This window comes from Mandrillus leucophaeus, unplaced genomic scaffold (genome assembly GCF_000951045.1).
Source record: "Mandrillus leucophaeus isolate KB7577 unplaced genomic scaffold, Mleu.le_1.0 Scaffold38, whole genome shotgun sequence".
NCBI lineage: Eukaryota > Metazoa > Chordata > Mammalia > Primates > Cercopithecidae > Mandrillus > Mandrillus leucophaeus.
Genome location: NW_012104031.1, coordinates 5287049 through 5308199, shown reverse-complemented (window position 1 = coordinate 5308199; position 21151 = coordinate 5287049). Strand labels below are relative to the sequence as shown.

The following is a 21151-nucleotide window of genomic DNA, read 5'->3' as shown; positions in this document are numbered from 1 at the left end:
ATTCAAGATGTCCTGCCCTACAAATTCCCACATTTGACATCAGAATTATAGTGTTAGGGCTAGAGTGGAGTTTAGGAGCCATTAAGTTTACCCCCTCTTTGCAGATTGGTGCGAGGGACAGAGGAAGGCACTTGTCTAACATGAAGCTAGTTAGTGACACAACTAGATCAGGAACCCAGTTGGCCTGACTTTCATGCCCTGTGATGGGAATAGATGCTGTTAAAAGACCCATCCAGAGAAGGATCTGCTTGTCACAGGGAAATCTCAAGGAGGCAGCCTGGCACTACCACTGAGTGTCCAGCTCTGGATTGCAGTTGCCTTGTCTCTGCCCATTACCAGCTGGGTGGCCTCATGGAGCCTCAGTTTCCTCATCTGAAAAAGAAGGGTGATGGTGCCCACCTCATAAGGTCATTGTAAGGATTCAAATGATGTGGTTCATGTACAGGGCTCAGAATCATGCCTGGTTGGTAGGCATGGTGTTTGGAGGAGCATAGTAAATGTTGGCTATTGTTATCAATATGTCAAAATAATGTCTATTAACATAGTAGAGAAGTAGCTAGAAAAACTGAACTTCATCCCTGAAAATGATTTTAAAGATAATCAGTTCAGCTTCCACAGACTTGCCTTTTATAGGAAGATGAGCTACTCTAATCCCCTCCTTCAGGGCCCTTCTGTATCCTAGAATAGGAAAATTATCATTATTTAAAGATGTAATTAACATTTATTATGGCTAGCATATTAGGTTTTAGATAGGCCAAATGTGTGATACAATGGAATTGTATTTTTATATGCTGCCGTGTATACTTTATAGTACATTGGGGCCCTTATATAATCGGTGTGCACTGTACTTTAATGTCCATTTTATAGGACTTTTATAAGGGAAGCTGGATGATGTGGTGGAACGAACACTGTGCCAGGAGTCACAAGGCCTGGTTAGGATGCAGGCTTTGCCACAAATTAACTGGGGCATTGCAAGCAAACTGTCTCCTCTCCTCATCACTGAAATGCGGTGCTTGGCTGGATGAAGTCCAAGGCTCTATCCAGTCCTGGTGGTCTACGGCTGGAAGCAGAATCTTACAATATGAAATGATAATAGAGGTCTACAGGTGTTTTGTATACATCTATGACATATTTTTGGTCACATCTCTGGTTTACTTGAGGATAAGTTCTTAGGAACAGAACCCTCAATAATAAAATTGTTTCTATTAGAAACTACAGTCTGTTTTACAACACTCTGCTCTGGAAATTGCTACTAGGAATACCTTCCTTGGGAAAGTTGCTCCCAGCATGTAACACCCACATCTCAGGAAGTGCGTGAGTGACCTTCATGTGGTCCCTGAGACAGTCATTCAGTCTTCTAGATCCTTCCTCGACATAAAATTCCCAAAAAGAATAGATTTCTGATTGCCCTTTCCTCCGTAGATTAGAAGAGCAAACTAAAAGTAAAGCATGTGAGCTGTGAACGGCAACCTCAAATGACAGCAAGAGTGACGGCTGTGATAGTGTCACACAGCTGGTGGAGGCCCCAAAACTAAGAAGCTGACTGGACTGCACGACTACACAGTTCAGTAATGGATGTCCAGAATGTGAAACTCAGGGCATCAAGAAGTACAGCAAATATGTTCAGTGTTGTTTGCTTTAGGAGGCAAAGCAGAATGCGATACTTTTTAGAAATATTTCCATCAAAGTAAATACTTTAAAAAAAAAAAAAAGCACTCGGTTCCTGTTACACACCAGATTCACTGATGTGGGCTCTCTCCATCCCTGGGGAGGATGCTACATGAATGAAGCTTCACTGCACATGTGTCCCCAGGGGTGTGAGTGTGCATAGGGGAATGCACACAGTGGTCCCAAAATAGTAAGTCCAGAGTGGAGTTTCAGGATAAAGCAGCTTTTCAATTTTTCAGTTGGTTAGGATCCAAGTTAGATTTAATTTACCTTAAATTAACTAGCATTCATGTATTCACCTATTTAAAAATGTCTTTTATTGAGTACCTAATATTACCTGTGCCAGGCATAGTATCAAAGGCTATAGTGGAGTTTCAGAGAGGATCCGCTGTTCACGTGGTGTTTTACCGGGCTATACTCATGAACAACAAATAACCACCAGTTTCACCAAGGCATACCCACTGTGTGGTCTGATATCTCAAGTCTGCTCCTTGATGTGGCCTTCCTGCCCCTACCCGACTTGCTTCAGAGGAAACTGCTTTAGAGTAGACTGGGTTGCCCCCATAAGATGGAGCACTCCTTTGGAGCAAGAGCTATGGTTCTGCCATCAGCCCGGGAGCCTCCACCGCCGGGGCTGGTCTCTGCTATGACCGCAGTACAGAGGGAGATGGACGCCTGGCTCTCCCGGACAGCCTGGTCAAGAAAGGCTCCTTTTTTCCTAGAGAGAGGTCTCCCTCGGTTCCTGAGCTGAACACATGCTTTCTCAGTGAGCCGGCAGAACAGGACAGAGGGGCGTCTCCCTGGGGCCTCAAGGCTTGCGACGTTTCTTGCTCATGGGGAGAGGAAACGGAGAGAAAAAAAGAGCGTGCAGGAAGGGGCCCAGTGTCCCACACGGGGGACTCGAAGCCCTGCCCCCAAGAGCGCTGGCTCCGCAGCAGCAGTGCCCTGCAGCTCCGCGTCTGAGCGGCAGCAGCGCGCGGCCAGGTGGAGTGGGTGGTGCAGGGCAGGGGTGGTATATCCTGTCTGACGGAGGGCGGGCCTCGCCACTGCCAAAGAGGGACGAACCGGGGTGGAAGCGCCAGGAGCAGCTGCCGGGAGCCCTCACGCGGACCACGCACTCTATGGCCGTAGGGAGCTGCTGAGAGCGAGAAGAGCACGTTACCGCCCGCCCGCTGCACCGCACCTCGCCTCGCCTCTCTGCTCTCCCAGGCCCCGGCCGCGCGCCTCCCGCCTCCCGCCTCCCGCGACCATGAACCACTCGCCGCTCAAGACCGCCTTGGCGTACGAATGCTTCCAGGACCAGGACAACTCCACTTTGGCTTTGCCGTCGGACCAAAAGATGAAAACAGGCACGTCTGGCAGGCAGCGCGTGCAGGAGCAGGTGATGATGACCGTCAAGCGGCAGAAGTCCAAGTCTTCCCAGTCGTCCACCCTGAGCCACTCCAATCGAGGTAAAGGCTCGGTCCCCGCGTGGTCCGTGCGCCCCCTTTCAGAGCGCCCTGGCCCAGCGGCGGAGACCAAGGGACGCAAGCATCCCAGGGGGTGCGGGGAGGCGAGGGGCTGCTGGCCCCATGCAGGGTCTACGCGCTGAATGCGAGCAGCCGAGCTCCTAGCCGGTTCCGAGCAGATGGAACAGCCACCCGAGGCTGGCTCGACACCTCCACGAGCTCGATGGCACGCTAGTGGGCAAGGATGGGTGGTTCACCCGGACACAGCCGGCAGTATCTCCCAGCGTGCCAGGAGGCTGAGGATCCCCCGCGAGCGGTTCTCCTGTCCCTGAGCCCTGGGTCTGGACGGCTTTCTCTTTCGGGTGCTGCTCTAGGGATCAGCCCTGCATCATGTCTCACCCTGGCTGTCCTGGGGGCCATGGTCCCCGCGCTCGCAAACAGTTGTGGGCCACCCTTCAACCTTCCTGGGCTTAATCTCCTGGCCTTCAGCTGGCAGCCGATGCCCGGCGTTCAGGCCAAGGGGAACCCCAGTCCCTGTGTGCATGTGTATCCGTGAGCGGCGTGAGGGAGTCGCTGAGACAGGAGTGCAGCTCAGGAGAGTCGCTGCGGGACGGGGAAGTGGCACAGGGAGCAGAGAGGAGGCCCTGGAACTCCAGGGCACTTTATTGGGAGCCTCCTGAAAGAGGCTAGCCTAGTTGGAAGGCCGCCCCACGGCCAGTGGGTCCCTTGACAACAGGGAAGGGGGTCAGGATGCCTTCTTTCCCGAATAGCCAATGCAGAACTCCTCTTTCTCACTGAATTCTTTCTACCCCACCTAGCTTAGGTAGACAAGTGTCTCATGGGGAGAGTAAGGAAAGCGTGGCAGGTTGGAAATCCCCCTAGGCCCCAGGGAGGCCTCTAGCTGAGCCCTCACGGGAACTTTTCCAAGCTGGATCCGGGGCCTGGCACCCCCTCCTCCAGCTTCTGAGAGGCCAGATCCCATGACTGGGGAAGCCTGGGAGAAAGGGGCAGCACCCGCGAAACTCAAGGAGGAAGGGGCAGTACCTGACAGGGGAAAGCTTATAGACCAAACAGATACTTTAATACAAAGGATGCCTGGTAAGAATTACACACAAGTGAGCAAAGATTCCCCTTGTTTATTTATTTACTTATTTTATTTAGCTAAATTTAGTAAAATACTAATAAAGACTTTACCCACCACTAACCAGTACAGGTAAACCAAGACTTATTTATTAAGACAGGCCTTAGGAGAGAGTGAGGGGCAGGGGGTAATAAGGTGGAAGGAGACAAAAGAAACCAGCCTTGGCCATTCTCCCACCACACATACACACACACACACACACCCCTACCTCACACTTTCTACCTCTGGCTTCTGTCCCCCCACCCACTCCCTAGCCCCCATTCCTGAGTGGCCCCATGTAGAGCCGAAGGAAGGAAAATGGCGGACAGATGACTCCCTGGGCCCCAGACCTAAAGGCCTTTGCTGCTCTGTGCTTTTTGCCTTTGTCTGAGCCCTGGGCTCCTCTCCTCACATTTCCACTCAAGGTCATGCCGCCTCCAGAGCACATGCCTCCTTCCCTTTTATTTGGTGCATTGGTAGGTGCCTCCTAGCCTCTTTAGAAGTAGGTTTGGAAGAACAAAGTGCCCCATTTCTGGCTATAGCCCAGGGCACTGCTCAACCTACTCTCCTCTCTGCCCAAAACTTGGCTGTCCCCTTCCCACTTCCACTCCATCCCAGCCTGAGCTCTTGGCTCACAACTCCAGAAAACTCAAATGGCTCTGGGTGCCCCAAGGACTCCTTCTTCCTCCCACCTATCAGGATATCGGCTGAGTGTCTGTCAGCCTGAAGTGTACTTTCTGGGCTTGGTCTTTGTGGGGAACCTCTATCTGATAAGGTCTCCTTTGTTCCCTCTTTGTTTTTCCTCCCAAGGTCCTTCAGGGGGCTTCATTCAGGGGAGGGTTGATGCTGATGGCTACCTCTCCAGAAACTCCAAGGTCTGGCCCTGTGGGCGTGTCCCCTCTACCCTCAGACTCTGCGGAGGTTCCTAAAGGAGGCTGGTTTCCCCAGAGGCATCCTTGCTGGAAGAGGCGGTTTGGTCACTTGGAGCTGGTGTTTCTGGTTCAGCTGGCTTAGTTTTCATCAGATTTCCTTGTCCTCTCCATCAGAAACGCCCAAGCGTCCCCTATTTGCTCTGCGGCCACCTCTACTCACTCTGCTCCCTCTTTCTCATGCTGGTTTACCTGTCAGGAGCTTGCCTTGGTTCCTGGAATGGAAAGAGCTGGTGGCTGTGGAAGGACCATGCCCAGACATTTTCCCTTGCACCCTGGACAGATTCAAATTCTCCTTTAGTCTCTTCCAAGAGCAGAGTCAGTTCGCCTAGGGTCTTCTTGAGCCCCTTGAATCCCATCCAAAGTTCCCCGAGTTAAGAAGGGCCAGCCACACCCTACAGGTTGCCTGGAAGAGTAGCCACTGCTCCTTGTACCCCAGGAAGGACAGTCAGGACCAGCCATCCTTGGTCCTGTGATAGAAGTGGCTTCTCAGTTCCTTTCCACTAGGGCTCTTTTCTCTCTTGTCACTGAGGGAGTATTGAGCCACTGAGGGCTGGATGAAGGGCCCCTGGAGCCTGTCACCAAATGCCTGTTGCACTCATGCCCTCCCTGAAGTGCTGCAGATCAGACAGTCACCTCGCCCTGGTCATGAAGGTCCCAGGCAGGAAGAAGGTGGCCTCTGTGGCCTGGAGACCTTGCAGAAGGAGGTTGCCCTTAACCTGCCTACCCATCTTGAACTGCCCCTGAAGTATTGCTCCCCTGTGTTTTCAGGCTGTCCCTGTGTGCCTCAGGGTGTCTGGCATCCTTTTCTTCCCAGACTGTGTGGGAGGCAAGGGGAAACTGAGGGGGATGTCACCACCCAGCAAAAGACGTTTGCTAGGGAAACGACCTCCCTGAGGATGGGGAAGGAAACACTTACCCACCTTCCAGATCTTTATAACTTTACTTGGAATCTCTTTCTAGAGCTGAACCTGAATCTCATTTGCCCTAACCCAAGTGCTCCCCCACCACTGCGAACACAGATCATACCCAGTTCAGTGAAAGGAACTTCCTTTCACCTGTCATGTCTCCTTCCAGGGAAGTCCTAGCAATACCAGCACCATTGCCTGCTTTGTCTCACTGCCTGCTTAGCCATCCATGATTTTTTATTTCAGCCTTTGGCCTGAAATTCTCTTTCTCCCTTCTTCACGGAAGTACTGTTTCCCATCTAAAATTGCTAAGCCTCTATTTCTCTCTGATCAGAGATAGGGGCCGGAGGTGATGTTGGGCCAGGGGAGGTGTCTGCTCCCTTTCTGTGGTTCCTGTGTCTATTCAGCCCTCGTCAGGGGAGAGGGGGGCACGCTTGCACCAACTCCGTAGCCTGCACAGTGAAGGAGCTTGCCTCAGGAGCCCCCACTTTGATGGCTTTTTGTATTTGTGTTTGACCGTGTCTCAGCATGAGCCTCTGCCTGAGTGAATGTTCTGCTCATTAGAGTCTCTTGAAAGTTTCTTTTCCTGACCATAGACATCACTTCTGGGGTTGTTTTCTTGGGACCGAAGCTGAGATTGCAGATGGTAATGGCTATGTGTGCTTTAGCTTGTTCCATTGGCGAAACATACTAATTAAACTTCAAATGAACCAATTCTTGTTCCTTTACAATGCACCTTGGCTTGAAGTTGGAGTTTTAGCCAGAATTTCCGTTGGCCTGTTACAACACATGCAAAAATGCTGGGTATTCTAGGGTGTTTCGCAGCAAATGCTGTTTCTCTGGATCCAGCTCCTTGGCAGAGATTTTTTAAAAGTAAAATTCCTCCCCCCACCCCATATCATTGTAAGTATCAATGTGCCAATTGTTCTAGGTTTAGAAATCTGAGAATCGCTTCTGCGATGGGGTGTGACCCTTAGAAGATGTGTAATGTTTGAACAAAATAAAATGGAGGAATGTTAGATATCTTCATGTGAAGTCCCTTCTAGGCATACGATGGACACGTGCACACACAAGTGTACACACATACATCACACATGCATATACGCATGTATACACAATACACCCCACACATGAATCCACACACCCACACATGCACACATGTACTCACACGTAACATGCACACGCATACGTTACGTGTGTGTGTACACGTGTGTCCTTGCAGCTGTGCTGTGTCAGGAGCCCAGCCTGGCATCTACCACTGCCTGGTGTGCGATCTTGGACAAGTCGCTGCCTCTCTTTGGATCTCTGCAGCTGTCAGAGGTTGGATTAGATCATCGCCAAAGTGCTTTGCAATGGTAACAGTCTTTGGAAATAGATTTTATAACTCTCTAGCTCTGCAAACCATTTGCCCAGACCGCCAGCAGCTGTACTGCCAAAAAGCTCTTCCCCTCAAGGCATGCCACTCATCGTGTCTCTCTTGTAAACATCCTAACATATTAAAAAGTCTTCTCATCCACTCTTCTCAAACTTGGCTACATATTGGAATCACCTGGAAGTTTAAAACAACGCGAATGCCTGAGTCCCACCCCCAGAGATTCTGACTTAGTGAGTATGAAGATGACACGGGCATCAGGGCTTCAAAAACTCCCAGGTGATTCTGATGTGTAGCCAAGTTGGAGAACCACTGTTCCAGTCCCTGTCCTTCACTCACATAGATCCAGCATGGGCGATCACCCCTATACAGTGACATACACCCATGTCTGTCTCTCATACACGCACACACACACACACACACGCACGCACGCACACCTAATGTAGTAGTTGCTGGCAAGAGCCTTTTACTCTGAACCCCATCTGAACCCATCGACCCTTGCCCACTCTAACCCACCACCCGGCCCCCTTGCACCCGTCCTGTCCCCACAGGATGTTCCCACGTTCTGCCCAGTCCTCAGGCTTGGTGGTGGCCATGAACAGATCTGCCGAAAGAGCAGCAGGATTGTGGCAGAGCCAGGTCTGAATGCGCCCCAGCAGAGCCTGAGGGAGTCACATGGGCTGCAGAGGGAGAAGAGAGAACACAGGCCACAGCAACCCAGTTTGTTTCAGCATTTCTGTTCAGTATGTACACCCAGGAAAAGGTCAAGAGCCACACAAAAGTGCCCGGTGAGGCTGTGCTGAACTCCTTGCCCTCCCCATCTCCTAGAAGCTGCCGAGTTGGGGGAGGCCTGGTCATGGTGCTCCCAGCAGCCCAGCAGAGAGGGCAGGAGGCTGGCTGGCCAGTCCTCCCTCCAGGAGCTAGAACCATCCTGCAGACACAGTCCACTCCTGCCCACTCCGAAACACCTCTGAGGATATTGTCTCAGCAGTAGCTTCCTGGCAGTTCTTGTTATCTCATTTAAATTCCTGCTGCTGTGGGCCTAGCTTTTCTGGGCACCACAGGTGAAAGAGATTTCAGAGGGTGAAGTAAAGGCATTTTCAAGACTAAAAGAAAATGAGCTTCCTTTCTCAAGCTTTTCGTGCTGAAGGACAAGTGGGCTTTATTCAAATGTAAAATATGCTAGAAGAAGCATCAGCCTTAAGGGAGACAGAGTCAGCAAGGATCTGTTCCGAGCAGCTTGCCCTGTGACAAAGAAGAAGGATTTGAGGAGAAAGAGAATGGAGAAAATGGGTTTCCTGATGACCTCTGTTTGCAGGGCAGCCTCTTGGTCAGGAAGGCTGATGTTCTGGGATTAGGGGTGTGGAGTGTGGATCTACCAAAGGTGAAGATTCCTTGCTTCAGGAAGCTCCCAGCTTGGCTGGGGAGACCCAGGCCCTACCTTCTGGGAGGAGTGCACACACACACACACACATACAGTGTACAGAAGCTACACTCCAAGGAACCCACAAGCCAGTGCAGAGTCAGCCACTGGATTGAGCGCTGACGTGGTTATCCTGGCAGGTTTGGAGTGCTCAGAGCTGGGTGGGGTCATCTTTAGGGGAAGGTGATTTTTGTGCAAGGTTTTGAATGCAGGGGGAGGGTTGGAGAAGAAGAGAAAGAATGTTTCAGGTGCAGTAAGTGTGACCTATTTGAAAGCCTGGAGGTGGAAGAGGATGAGTCATCCCTGCAAAGGCATGCCTGTCCCTACTGGAGAGAGATTTCCACTCATCCTAAAGAGCGAGCCGCCTCCATTTTCAAAGGTTTTGTAGGTGAGAGAGCTTGAGTTGCACCAGTGACACAAGAGAGAATCAGCCCGTCGTTGTCTAAGGCACCAAAGGGAAGCAGTGTGCCAGGACATTGGTGACCCGAGCGGTAGATTTTCTGAGATGGTTTTACACCCTAAAACAGGGACGTAAAATCGGACAAGCTACGTGGACAGAGCAGGTTGTGTTGCTTGTATACCTGAGAAAATGGTAGATGCTGAGGCACTTGCTCCTTGACCCTGGGGTTCTGTGGGTGGGCAGATGCTTCCTGAGGATGACACGCAGGTTGGGCACACTGTCAGTGTCACCGAGAAACCACCACATCCCTGCTCATGGTGCACGCGCCCATCTGGGGAGAAGAGGGGGAAAGCAGATGCTTATCTGGAGGGTAGGAGTGATTCTGTGGGGTGAGCTGGGAACTAGCCCCTCCCCCATTCCCCAGGAACTAAGAATCCTCCTCAAGGAGGTGGCCTTGGGTATTTGAGAGCTACAGCAGCCCTCCTCTCTTCCTGGTTTACCCCACTCACCAGGAACCTCTTTGAGTGGGAGGAGAGCCTGACCCCATTCTGAGCCTCTAAGCACCAGGCATCAGAGCACGTTCACCACAAGGGTTGGGCAAGGGAGAAGAGGTCATTGACACAAAGAGCCAGTTCAGGCCAGTCAGGCCCGGACCCAGCTGTGGCAGTGCCCTGAGCTCAAGGTCCCAAGGAAAGAAGAGACATGGTTCGCACTTCAGAGAGCATCCGAAGTACATGGTGGTGGAGACTGGTATGGGTGTGAGATGGAGATGGGAGTAGGTGTCATTCATCAGGAAAGGCTTCCTAGAAGTGAGTTCTAGAGACATTGGGGACCAAGTGGAAGAGTGAGCTAGCACCATTACATTCATTAGAAGCCCATGCTCTTGCTGTTGAACTTGACTTTTAGGGGGCATTGTTTACCAGCCAGACACCCCAGGGTCAAGAGCACAGAAAATCACTTTTGTTGTGGGAACAGCGCTCCTGCAGACAGAGCACACCTGCCCCCAGTACTCCTTGGTTATCTGGCACACTGCGAGCTGTGATTTCAGGTGTGTGACAACTATGGACTCCTCCCCTCTCTCACCACCTCCGCCCCAAATACTGTCACCTTCTGCCAGATTAGCAGTGTAGGCAGGTGTGATGTTACCCTCATTCTCACCAGAGCCAAGCAGACCCCAACTACAGAAAGGTCTTAGGAGACACCTTCAGGAACTGCCTGGAAGGGCCTGCAGGCCTTGGCCCAACCACAAGTGAGTGGCAGTCACACCTGCCTTTACCAGCATTCACAATGGACACGGGGACTGGCTTTGGGAACTGTAGGGCATTCTGGCCTCTCCCTCCATGTGTCTGTGTGTCCACTGCCACCTCCATGGCAGCGAGGCCTCTACCTTCACACAGAGAGGAGTGTATGAGAGGGAGGCAGGCAGGTGCAGGGTGTGGTGGGAGAAGATGGTTCATCTGATGACCCAGGAGGACAGCAGTGTTATGCTGACAGGTTCTCTCCCAGAAGACGGGCAAGGAGGCCCTAGTGCAAGACCCCTGGGGCTCCTTCTCATAGCAGGAGGCCTCCTCAGTGCTCCATAGAGTTCTGTCTGTCACCACCCCAAATTTTCCATCCAGAAGCAGCTGGCTGACCCACACCTGACCTTTAGTGAGAAATACCTGCTCACAGGGCCGGAGCCAAGTGAACTCTATCGTATCAAACCTTGGAAGAATGATTGAAGCGGGCTGGGTGGAAGGAAGGCAGACAAGACCTGGCAGTTGGCCACCTAGGGTCCTGACTGTGAGTGTGCCTGGCTGCAGCTCCCTTCCCTGGGAGCACCAGTCCTGAGTGACTGAGCCCACGAGATTACCTCCAGCCTCTTCCTGATAAGGACAGTCTTGCCAGAGGAGCAGTTGCTGGGGAAAGGTGGAGGAAGAGCTGTGTGCACTCCACCAGAGCTTGGAGGAAGCCAGAGGTTCAATGCGCCACACGGCAGAGTCCCAGGATGTCACTCAAAGGCGGATGGCCCTTCTGGAGTCAGGGCTGGGCCTGGGGTATAGGGGAGGCCTCTCAGAGGACTCTGAGGCAGGTGGCAAATGAGGCGGTAGTGTGGCCTTTGATGTCTGCCCTTCTTCCTCATAAGCTGAGCTGTATCTCTGGAGAGGAGGAGTTGGCTCCTCTGAATGCAGTCAGCCATGTGTCACTGTCATCACACAACCACAGAACACTGGAACTGTACGGGGCCTATGGGATGTAAGAGGCCAACCCTCTCTGTTGACAAAAGAGGACACTGAGGCTCAGAGAGAGCAGATGACTTGCCCAGCACCAGAACCAGGACCAATATCAATACCGCTAGGCCCCAGGGCAAGCTGTGTCTGCCAGAGCTCGAGACCCCTAATGGTCATGATGGAGGGGTCATGGGAATCCGGCAGCACCCTCTGCTGTGGGCTATGGGTGGTTACCTGGCCCTGGACAGGGGAGGTGGCACCGGGTGGGGATCCCTGCCTCATTCCAAAGCTGCCCCGTGGCTATTCCCTCTACTCCCAGCTCAGATATTCCAGCCCTGCTCCCCCAGGCAATGGCTGGGGAGCCTAAGTGGGTGTGGCAGATGGGGAGTAGCTAACTTGGCCAGGTGAGATCACTGCCCAACTCTGTTACCCCTAGACAGGGTTTCTGATGGGGGAATCTGACCATCGCTTTAGAGAAAAGGAGTGCATATCCCTCTTAGGAGGCTCTCACTGGATCCCACTCGCCTTCATCCCCCAAGGCCATCACTTAACAAGAGTGTGGGGCAGGCCACGGAGCCATGGCTTACCCCTCGTAGAGCTCCCAGTATAGTTGAGGGAATGAGACGCAGGGCAGAATGAGACCTGGGCTATCAAGAGCAGGACAGTATGTGTTTAGAGGCAGGAGAGATTGCCTTGTGCAGAGCTGGTCAGAAAGGGCTTCCTGGAGTGGGTGAGGTCTTGAGCTTGGCTTCAAGAGACAAGCAAGATTAGAAGGTAGTGGCTGAGGAGGGAAGGCAGGTTCAGCATGGAGGGAGATGTGAGTAAAGTGGTGAGCCTGTCACCATTGGCCATATTTCAAGGACAGCAGGACAGTGAACAGACCAGCTTGTGCAGAGTTGAGGCTGTCCCATAGGGTCTCCCTGCTGGCCAGTGAAAGGGAGAAGACGGGGTGGCCCCACTAGAAGCCCCAAATTCAGTTCTGTTTTCTGTGATGCAAAGCCACTTTGCCACTAATAACTCTAATGACACTCTGTCCTCCTGCGGAGCCTGTCATTTGTGGGTCTCCAAGCACTCCGAAAACATTAATTAATCCTCACTGGACCTTTGAGGTTGATCGCTGCTCCCCCTTCACCAACCAGAGTATGTTGGAGGTGAAAGAAGGGGAGGAAGTTTGTCTGGTCACTGGTAGGGGCTGGGCTGAGATTTGAATCCAGAGTCCTCCCCCGAATCAGTCTTTAATCAGCTGTTGCTACTGGACTGGGAATGTTGGGATCCTGCCTGTCTCCCCCGAGTGGGAATCTTATCCTTGTGGAACATGGAGTGATGATTCCCTGGACTGGAATGGCCATGCTCCAAGGCCCTCCAGACCAAGTCCTGACCTGTAGGTGTTAACCTACCCAAGCAGCAGCAGAGCCACTGGGCTCCCAGGAAGGGGACAGATGAGAGTTTTAGAGCTGTCCTTGCGGGAGTCTGTGGTAGCCCTTCTCTTGGTCCTGGCTGCAGAGGATGTGGAGATAGATGGAGATGACACTCTCCGCCTTCTCCTCCAGGAGCTCAGACCTGGTCTCCTCCATCGGCATAGTGGACCTGGATGCAGAAATGATGCCCTGAGGAAGAGGGGTGGATGAAGATCATGGCCATCCCTGTCCTAATCCCCTTCTTTGTCCTCTAGGTTCCATGTATGATGGCCTGGCTGACAATTACAACTATGGGACCACCAGCAGGAGCAGCTACTACTCCAAGTTCCAGGCAGGGAATGGCTCATGGGGATATCCGGTAAGGAACTGCTTCCATCCTAAAAGACCTGGAGTACTTGTGGGGATGGTTTGGGGTTTATAGTGGAGAAAACCTGCGCCAGTTGCTAAAAAGAGTGATGTAGGCTTTGGTCCGTGAATTGAGGCTCATAACTCTGACTAGGTCTGTTGACTTGGCCATTGTTTCATAGGTGGTTCTCGTTTGGGCTGATTGGACATTTTTGAATGTCTCAAATGAGAACATTTTGGGAAAAGCATTTTAAAAAGACATTTTTAAAAATGTCCATTTCTCAGTAGGTCTGATTTGATCATGGATTTGGGAAATGTTTGCATTCTTGAGGTCTATTAATGGACCAGTTTAGACGTTTCTAGGAAAATCCTGAAGGGTCATCTCTCTTCATTCTATGCTTATGGTCAAAGATCCAAGAGAACATGTCCACTGCATTGACTCCTGCATATGACGCTGCATGCTAGAGTGGAGCCTGCCTGACAACCCAGACACATTTGGGTTCAGATTTTAACTCTGCTACTCACTGAGCATGTGGCTTTGGGCAAGTTACTTCAAACTTTGGGACTCAGCTTCTTCACATGGAAAGTGGATATAACAAAGTACTTCGAGCGGTTATTTTCAGGATTAAATGAACTAATATACATGAAAAAAGATTATAATAATTCTTAAGATTATTTGTTAAATTAACATGGATAGAGGTTATTTTAGATCCTGCAATCCTGACTCTGTCTGCTTTCTAAGTGATCTCAATCCACTATACTTCATTTATCCATTCACTGAACAAATATTTATTAAGACCTAATTCTGTGACAAGCACTGCAGTAGATGCTCAGGATACAACCATACCAGCCAGTGCAGGAATTTTCTGCTGCTCTAAAATCAGGGGTATTGGGCTAGATGGCACCCAAGGTTTCTCCTAGCCTCCAGATTCTGTGACTTTCATTTACTTTCGCTAATGCAACATTAGCCTGCATTATTCTTGGGAATTCTTTTGTAAGGCCTTCAAGACATTGTCAGATGGGGAATAAAGGCTGTTTTTCTGTGGGAATCTGGGGCTCTGTCTTGGTGGGGCCTTAGGATTCAGCAGCATTTGCTTTAAGACACAGACATCTCACAGATATCACTCCTGATTGATTGTCAAAGGTCCTGGGTCCTGGGGAGAGGAGAGGGTGGGGAGTTTATGAGTTTGGTGTTCTTTTGTCATGTGCTTGATTCTTCCATTCCTGAGTTCTTTTTGGGGCTAATCTTGGAGGCTATGTCTTTCTTACATATTACAGCTTGAGGATGAAAGGGGACAATTAACTAGGTGTGCTGCGAATTTACTTCCCTCACTTTTTTCCTGATTCTTGATGGCAAATGACACTCTTAGTGCAAAATAAACCCAGCAGACTGAACCCAGTAAGCTGACAGATCAAGCATAGATGTGAATAAAAAGGCTTTGACACAAAGGGTGATGACCAAATTGAGAAAATGGCTTAGGAATGCAGCATAAAGGGATTAGATGAAACCCAAGGAAGGCAGATCACTGCACCAGCAGCCAGAATGGATGATTATGCTGACGGTACAGATGGTACATGTCTTTACTTAAATGACGTTACCCGATCAGAGCTTAGGAGGCTTAGGTTCTAGTCCTACTTCTGCCTCTCTCTGGCTCTATGACTTTAGATAGTTTAATTTTTCTGGACCTCAGTTTTCTCATCCATAAAAAGAGAATGATGATACTCATGTGTCTACTTCACTCACGGGTTGATATCAGATGACATTAACTGTGAAGTATTATCAAATGAGTAATGTAACCATGGAAATGTGTAATCTGGGAAGGTATTTCTAAAAAGAAAGAAAGAAAGAAAGAAAGAAAGAAAGAAAGAAAGAAAGAAAGAAAGAAAGAAAGAAAGAAAGAAAGAAAGAAAGAATCTTCATTTGGCCCATGTTGAACATTTCACTTCTGGTTAATTAACTCAGTCCTCAGTCATCTCACTAGCTTTTAATGCTCCCAGACTGTCCCCACCCCACCCTGTGCCCATTTTCTGACAACCAGTGAAAATCTCTTTCCTTTTCCGCACCCTAAGACCCAACCCTCCTTGCTCCTTCGCTGGCAGGACTGCAGACATGACTCATGGCAGGGTAGCTGCTGAGGCACGTCCTATCTCCTCTCAGTTCAGGAGAGGCTATGGGAAGAGGGAAGAGCTGAGCACACATGAAGATTTGGCAGAGGGAGGAGGCCAAGTAGGGAGGAAGTGGAATAATTGATACTGGAGCCAGACATATAATCAGATGAAACCTGGGCAAAACCAAACGGGGTCCAGACATAGGGAGAAGGAGAGCAGGAGAAAGGCAATAGAGATCTGTGGCATGAGATAATCCTATGTCTGTGGGATTTTCCCATGGATGGTACAACTGGCACAGGATGATGTTATTCCTCCCCTCTGGTGAAACCAATATGGTGGCAGAAGGCATGGAGGGTGGGGAGGAGGGTGTAGTTTGTCTGTACAAGCATCATCAGCATATTTTCAGGACCTTCTGAGAGCTGATGAAGGATCATTTGCTGCAGATACTTTATATTCACTTGGTCAGCCAACTTGTATTGAGCAATTGCTGACGCACAGCAGTGAGTGAGGCACGCTACAGAAACACAGTTGAAAAGCATTTGACTTTGCCCTCAATGAACTTGCAGTCAAGTTAGAAGCACAGAGGTCAACAGACAAACAGGATAAAGGCATTAGTTTCTGTACTGGAGCATGACACCAATACTGCCATTGCTCAGAATGTTTCTAGAACCCCTAAAATTTCAGAACTGTCTTCAGCATCATTTCAGGAGCCAGATAAGAAAACCAGTCTCATTTATTTATTGTCATGACCTGGGTTTGACCAGAAACAATACTACTCACTTGGAGCACCTCACTCCTCAGATCTGACTGTAGTTCTAAATATCAAACCATCCTCAAATAGCAAAGCTTTGTCACCTCCTGTACATATCTCATTTAAATATGTTAAGGGTCTGTAGGCAATTCCAAAAAGAAGGCTCTAAAAATGTTTAAAAAGCAATGGTCCTACCTTATAGTTTTACCTTATAGTCTGTATCAATAATAGCCTTGTAATTAAAAAATAATAATCATACTATTTTTAATTTATGATTATTCACTTCACAAATTGAATGTAGAGAGGCTTTCTTATAATAAAATAAAACTTGGAACAAAGATAGTGTGACACACAAAAAGCATCTAGGGGCTTAAGGAAAATAAAAGACTGCTCAAAAGAAAGTCATTGGCCCAGTCCATGTCCTGCTCTCTGCTGGCCACGCCAGCCGCCTCCTCCTTCAGGCAGAAGGATCTGCTGAAGGACAACGTTGGAACCTCAGAGTCCCACAGACCTCAGGGAGAGGAAGCAGATGGTGAGATGGAGCAAAAGATGGGGCAGGTTTTAGCCTTGCTGCCTGATTTCTCAGCTGCATACTCAGTTATGCTGTTCTGATTCTCAGTACCAGACCTGTGAAATATTAGAGCCCAACACTGTTTGCATTTTTCAGTTGAGGAAATGCAGGCCCAGAGAGGAGAAATTACTCCTTGAAGGCAACACAGCTGGTTACTGCTACAGCCGACTAGATCTCTGACCTCCTAACTCCTAACCTAGTGGGGTTTGTTTTCATTACCCCAGACATTTGCTCTTCTTATGACTGCCATTCTGCGGGTTTCCACAATCTCAATATTTGAACATTACAACTAAACACTAAATGCTAAAATTTAGGGATCTGCAAGACACTCATGAGTCTGAGTCCCTTCATTTCCTCCCTTCCCATCCCCTCCAGCCAGGCCTACTCTCCCCATGGGGAGTCAGCCTAGCTCAAAAGAGGCAGGAGAGAGGCTCTGTTTTTCCCTTCCTAGACTTAAGCTGGGTTCACTTGGCTATAAGCATTAATGGGTTTCCGGGCCGGGTTACCAGATAAAATACAACCAAATACAATAATTGGGACATGCCTTAACTTAGAAATTATTTGTTGTTTATGTAAAATTCAAATATAACTACGTGCCCTGTCTATCTATTTGTTAAATCTGGCAACCCTCCATCACGATGTCTCCCCACTCATTCCTGTAATAGAAACAACACTCCTTTACGTGCTCGTCTCCTAGGCTGGGGACCCAGCAGCAGCAGAATTACTTTAGGCTGCAGTATTTCTGGTGGGAAAAGGAGGATTTTTGTCCCATCTTAGTTGTCCTTGTAATATGTCCCTTGAATATCTTCCTCTGGGTCAGCAAAGACCAGGATGCAGGGAATAGAGAGCTGGAGCCATGGAAAGGCACAGCCCTTCTACTCCAAAGCTGAAAATAGACCTTGATCACATGGGTTTGTCCTCAATGAAGCTGAGGCGTGTGGACAATTTTGATTTCCAGGGAATGGTTCTGGATTAAGATGACAATCCTTCTGTCTATCATCTTCAGCTCCAAAGGGTTTACTTATTTTCAAATCAAGAGGTGTACCCTGAGCATTCAGTTCTTCTGGGAGTCCTACCAAGTAAAAAGTTCTTGGGTAGTGGATTGCACTGTACCACCCTGCTCAGGATCTAATCAGTAGAGAGGAAAACCATTCAGGCATCACCAGCGGGAGGTCTGGAACAGGGTGACCACGGTGACTGCCACATTGAATCACTCAGTTAAATCCAGCCTGGCATGCCTGAAAGTGAGAATTCCCAGAATAGAACAAGGGAGAATTCTGCCTTTGTCTTGGCATTGTCCTATTCATTGACCCCATTTCTCCACTTTAACCCAGGACTTACTAGCAAATCTTTCTCCCAGCTTCTTCTCAGTTGTACTTGCCTAACTGATATGTCTGTGTTTGACGATCCCATTGTGACAGAATCTTGTGGACAATGTACTAGGGACCCTTACCCTAAGGAGAACTGATCTTGGCCACCCTAGACCTGAAGAAATGTGGATGAAGCCTCTGTTACAGATGGGAGGACTGGGGTTGCATCACACTCCAGTAGGGGATGGGGAAGCCAAGCACAGTGCTCCCCAGGTTGGTGGTTCACCCTCAGTCACAGCCATGCTAATCCAGTGTCCACAAGGGCAGAGCCATGGGCCAGGTACTGCAGAGGGGCTGCCAGGGAGAAACACGGCAGGACTCCTACCCTAGCAGCAGCAGAAACAGACTGTCCTTACCAATCCACAGGCAACAGAGGCCATGCCTAGAGACAGCCTAGTGTGGAGGAGCACCTGACCCTGGACTTTGGCCAGGAACTTCACTAGCTGTGTGACTCTTAGTGAAGTCTGCTCCTTAACTAGCTATGTGACTCTAGTCAAGTTCTTAATCTAGCTGAACCCCAGCTTGCTTATCTCAGAAATGGGTGAAAATTCCTATCTCAAAGAGCAGTATGAGGTTTAGGGATGTGACGTACCACATCAGCAGTGGGAGGCATGGATTCCAGTCTCAGCTGGGCTGCTACAAACTGAGGGATCTGGAGTGGCCTTCGCCTCTCTAGACCTTGGCTTTCTCAACTATGGAGCAAGGCAATTGGGCTAAATCATAGCCAAGGACTCACTTAGGGATGCATGTGGCTTGAGAGCTGACTCTGAGTAGCTACCGGGCCTCATAGCTAAAGCCTGCGTGGTGGTCCCTCCAGGGTCAGAGGCAGTGTTAATTCCTCCAGCCCAGATTTTTGCTTCAAGCCTACAGATGCATAAAAGCTTCTTAATTTCCTCCTTGCTTTCATCTGAGCATTCCAGGCACCAGGAAAACAGCAGTTAATTAGCCCTTGCAACAGGATGGAGAGATGGTAGGACTTCATTTACTTTAGCTTCACAGACAGGGAAACTGAGGCACAACAAGTAGCTCTGCTGAGTAACTACCCTGACTTAGACCCAACTCCCTCTTTCCAAACCATGCGTCTCAGCTCCAAATGCCACTTTCCAGGTGTGTGAGATGGGTTCCCTCGGCAGTGCCTGCCGGGCCTCTCGTCTTTTCTTGAAAAGTCCAGGTGAGGGACTGACAGTAGACCACAGCCTCCTACTCCCAGGCAGGTACGGATCCTGCTCCAAGAGGGAGCAATTGATGTGTTTGCCAACTCAGTGTCCCCGCTGCCAGCTTGTGACTCACCCCCACCCAGCCCTGGGAGATAGGAGGGTCCTAGAAGGGCCCCAGGCTCTCACCCCAACAAGAAGAGGCAATGATCCTACTTGCCAAGGGACAGAATGTGCCTCTGAGAGAAAATGGAGGTGAGTGAGCAGGAGCGGGCGGGCCGGCTCTAGGGCCACCTCTCCGTGTGGAAAGAGCACGCCGTGTGCTTTCACAGACACACTGCTGCCACTGGGACACTCCTTGTATTAAACTGAAAGAGAAGCCTATGGCAAACGTTGGTGTCTGGGTACTCCTTGGGAGGGGCCCTCCTTTCCAAGCCACAGTCCATCAGAGTGGCTCTGCTTCCCGTAAGAAGCTTCTGTTGCCTTTAGGGTTGGGCTGAGCTCGGGGAGCTTCCTTTCTGGGCTTGCTCTCCCCTCCATGGCAGGTGAGTTGAGGCTCTGCCTCCTGACTGAGGACTGGGCAAGCCAGCGAGGCTCCTTTAGAGTCCAGAGAGAATGTGGAGAAAAGGAAGAAACAGTGGTCTGAGGGCTGGTTCCCCGTGACTGTGTCGGGGACTCCCCTTCCGCTGGACCTCAGGCTTATCATCAGCAAGACTAGATGGTGGCTCAGACCACCTCCTTGTAACTCTGATGTCTGGCTTCTGTGTCGCTCTTTTGGGGAGAGAAGTCAGAGAATGGCCCCATGTCAGCAGCATGGGCTTGCAAAGGGAGGAGGACACGGTTCCAGTGAACAAATTCAAGTGGTGTCCTCCACGGGCAAGCTCCAGGTGCAGGAAGTCGGGATCGGCTCCTAGAGGAGCTGAGCTTTGAACTGAGTGTGAAAGGAGAGAGGGCTGCCCTTAGCAGACAGGATGGAGGGCAGAGCAGGAATGCCCCTAGGTCTGGGCTGCAGTCTGGGAGTAGCTTGCTGACTGTTCACAAAGAATAGGCATCCCCCCAAGGAGGGCAACTGGTTTCACGTTGCCAGCTCCCAAGGTCTCGTAAGCCTCCCAGGCCTTCATCAGAACCTCACAACAATGTTCCTAGGGGTTGAGTGAGCATGCTGGCCCCTCCAGCCTCCTGCCCCAGGGAGGAGCACCTGACCCAGGAGAGGGCAGACTCCCAACAGTCACTGTCCTGACAGTGTGGATCCTTGTAGGGGGGTGGAGAGGGCAGACCAGGGCATTTTGGTCAGGATGTGCAGGGAGACTCGTCACTGCCAAGGGACTCAGTGTGGCAGCTGCTTAGCAAGTGGGGAGCACCAAGCTTTGGCAGCCCAGGATGCGGTCAGCAGTGGGTCCTTCTCAGGATGTCTGCAGGAAGGACCTCCACTCTCCCCAGAGACAACAGAAGCCAGTTCTTCTTCCTTTAGCTTCACTAATCAACAAGTCTTCCTCAATCATTTCCATTCATGTTGTGTAGAGCTCTGAGTTGATGGCTAGGCTGGGAACACTTATGCTTGGATGGGCCTGGGGCTCGATTTCCTCCATTCTGATGAGATATTGTGAGGCAGACAATTCCCTGGCCACAGAGGATGGAATTCTGTCTTCTCCAGAGAAGGAAGCTTCTGGATAAGTTAGCTGTTGCTCTCTCTCCTTCTCCCCTAATATGAAACTTTAGAGAGAAGATTTGAAGAATCAAGGATAATTCTAGACTTTTTTATTTTGCTCCAGCAGAAATTGGTGGAGTTTCATTTTGGGCTTTTTTTTTTTTTTTTTTTTGATGGAGTTTCACTCTTGTTCTCAACCATCAAGTCTATAGAGTCCTTACATTATAGTGGAAAACAAATGACAGACAAAACAACAGCGTAAGAAGATATAATTAAAAGTTAAATTTTGCAGCATACACTAACTTAA

At 50.0% G+C, this 21151-nt stretch overlaps 1 protein-coding gene across 2 annotated transcripts in view; it reads left to right on the top strand.

Moving 5' to 3' along the window:
* The first annotated feature begins 2659 nt into the window (after window positions 1-2659).
* Window positions 2660-21151, top strand: part of PKP1 (plakophilin 1) — a 46650-nt gene continuing 28158 nt past the window's right edge. Inside the window, exons 1-2 of one of the 2 annotated variants that reach the window (XM_011990569.1) lie at window positions 2660-3119; window positions 13151-13254. In XM_011990569.1, the coding sequence (XP_011845959.1) occupies window positions 2918-3119; window positions 13151-13254 (306 nt within the window). In that variant the 5' untranslated portion in view covers window positions 2660-2917. The remainder of the gene's footprint in view (window positions 3120-13150; window positions 13255-21151) is intronic. The other variant, XM_011990568.1, reaches the window with a different exon arrangement.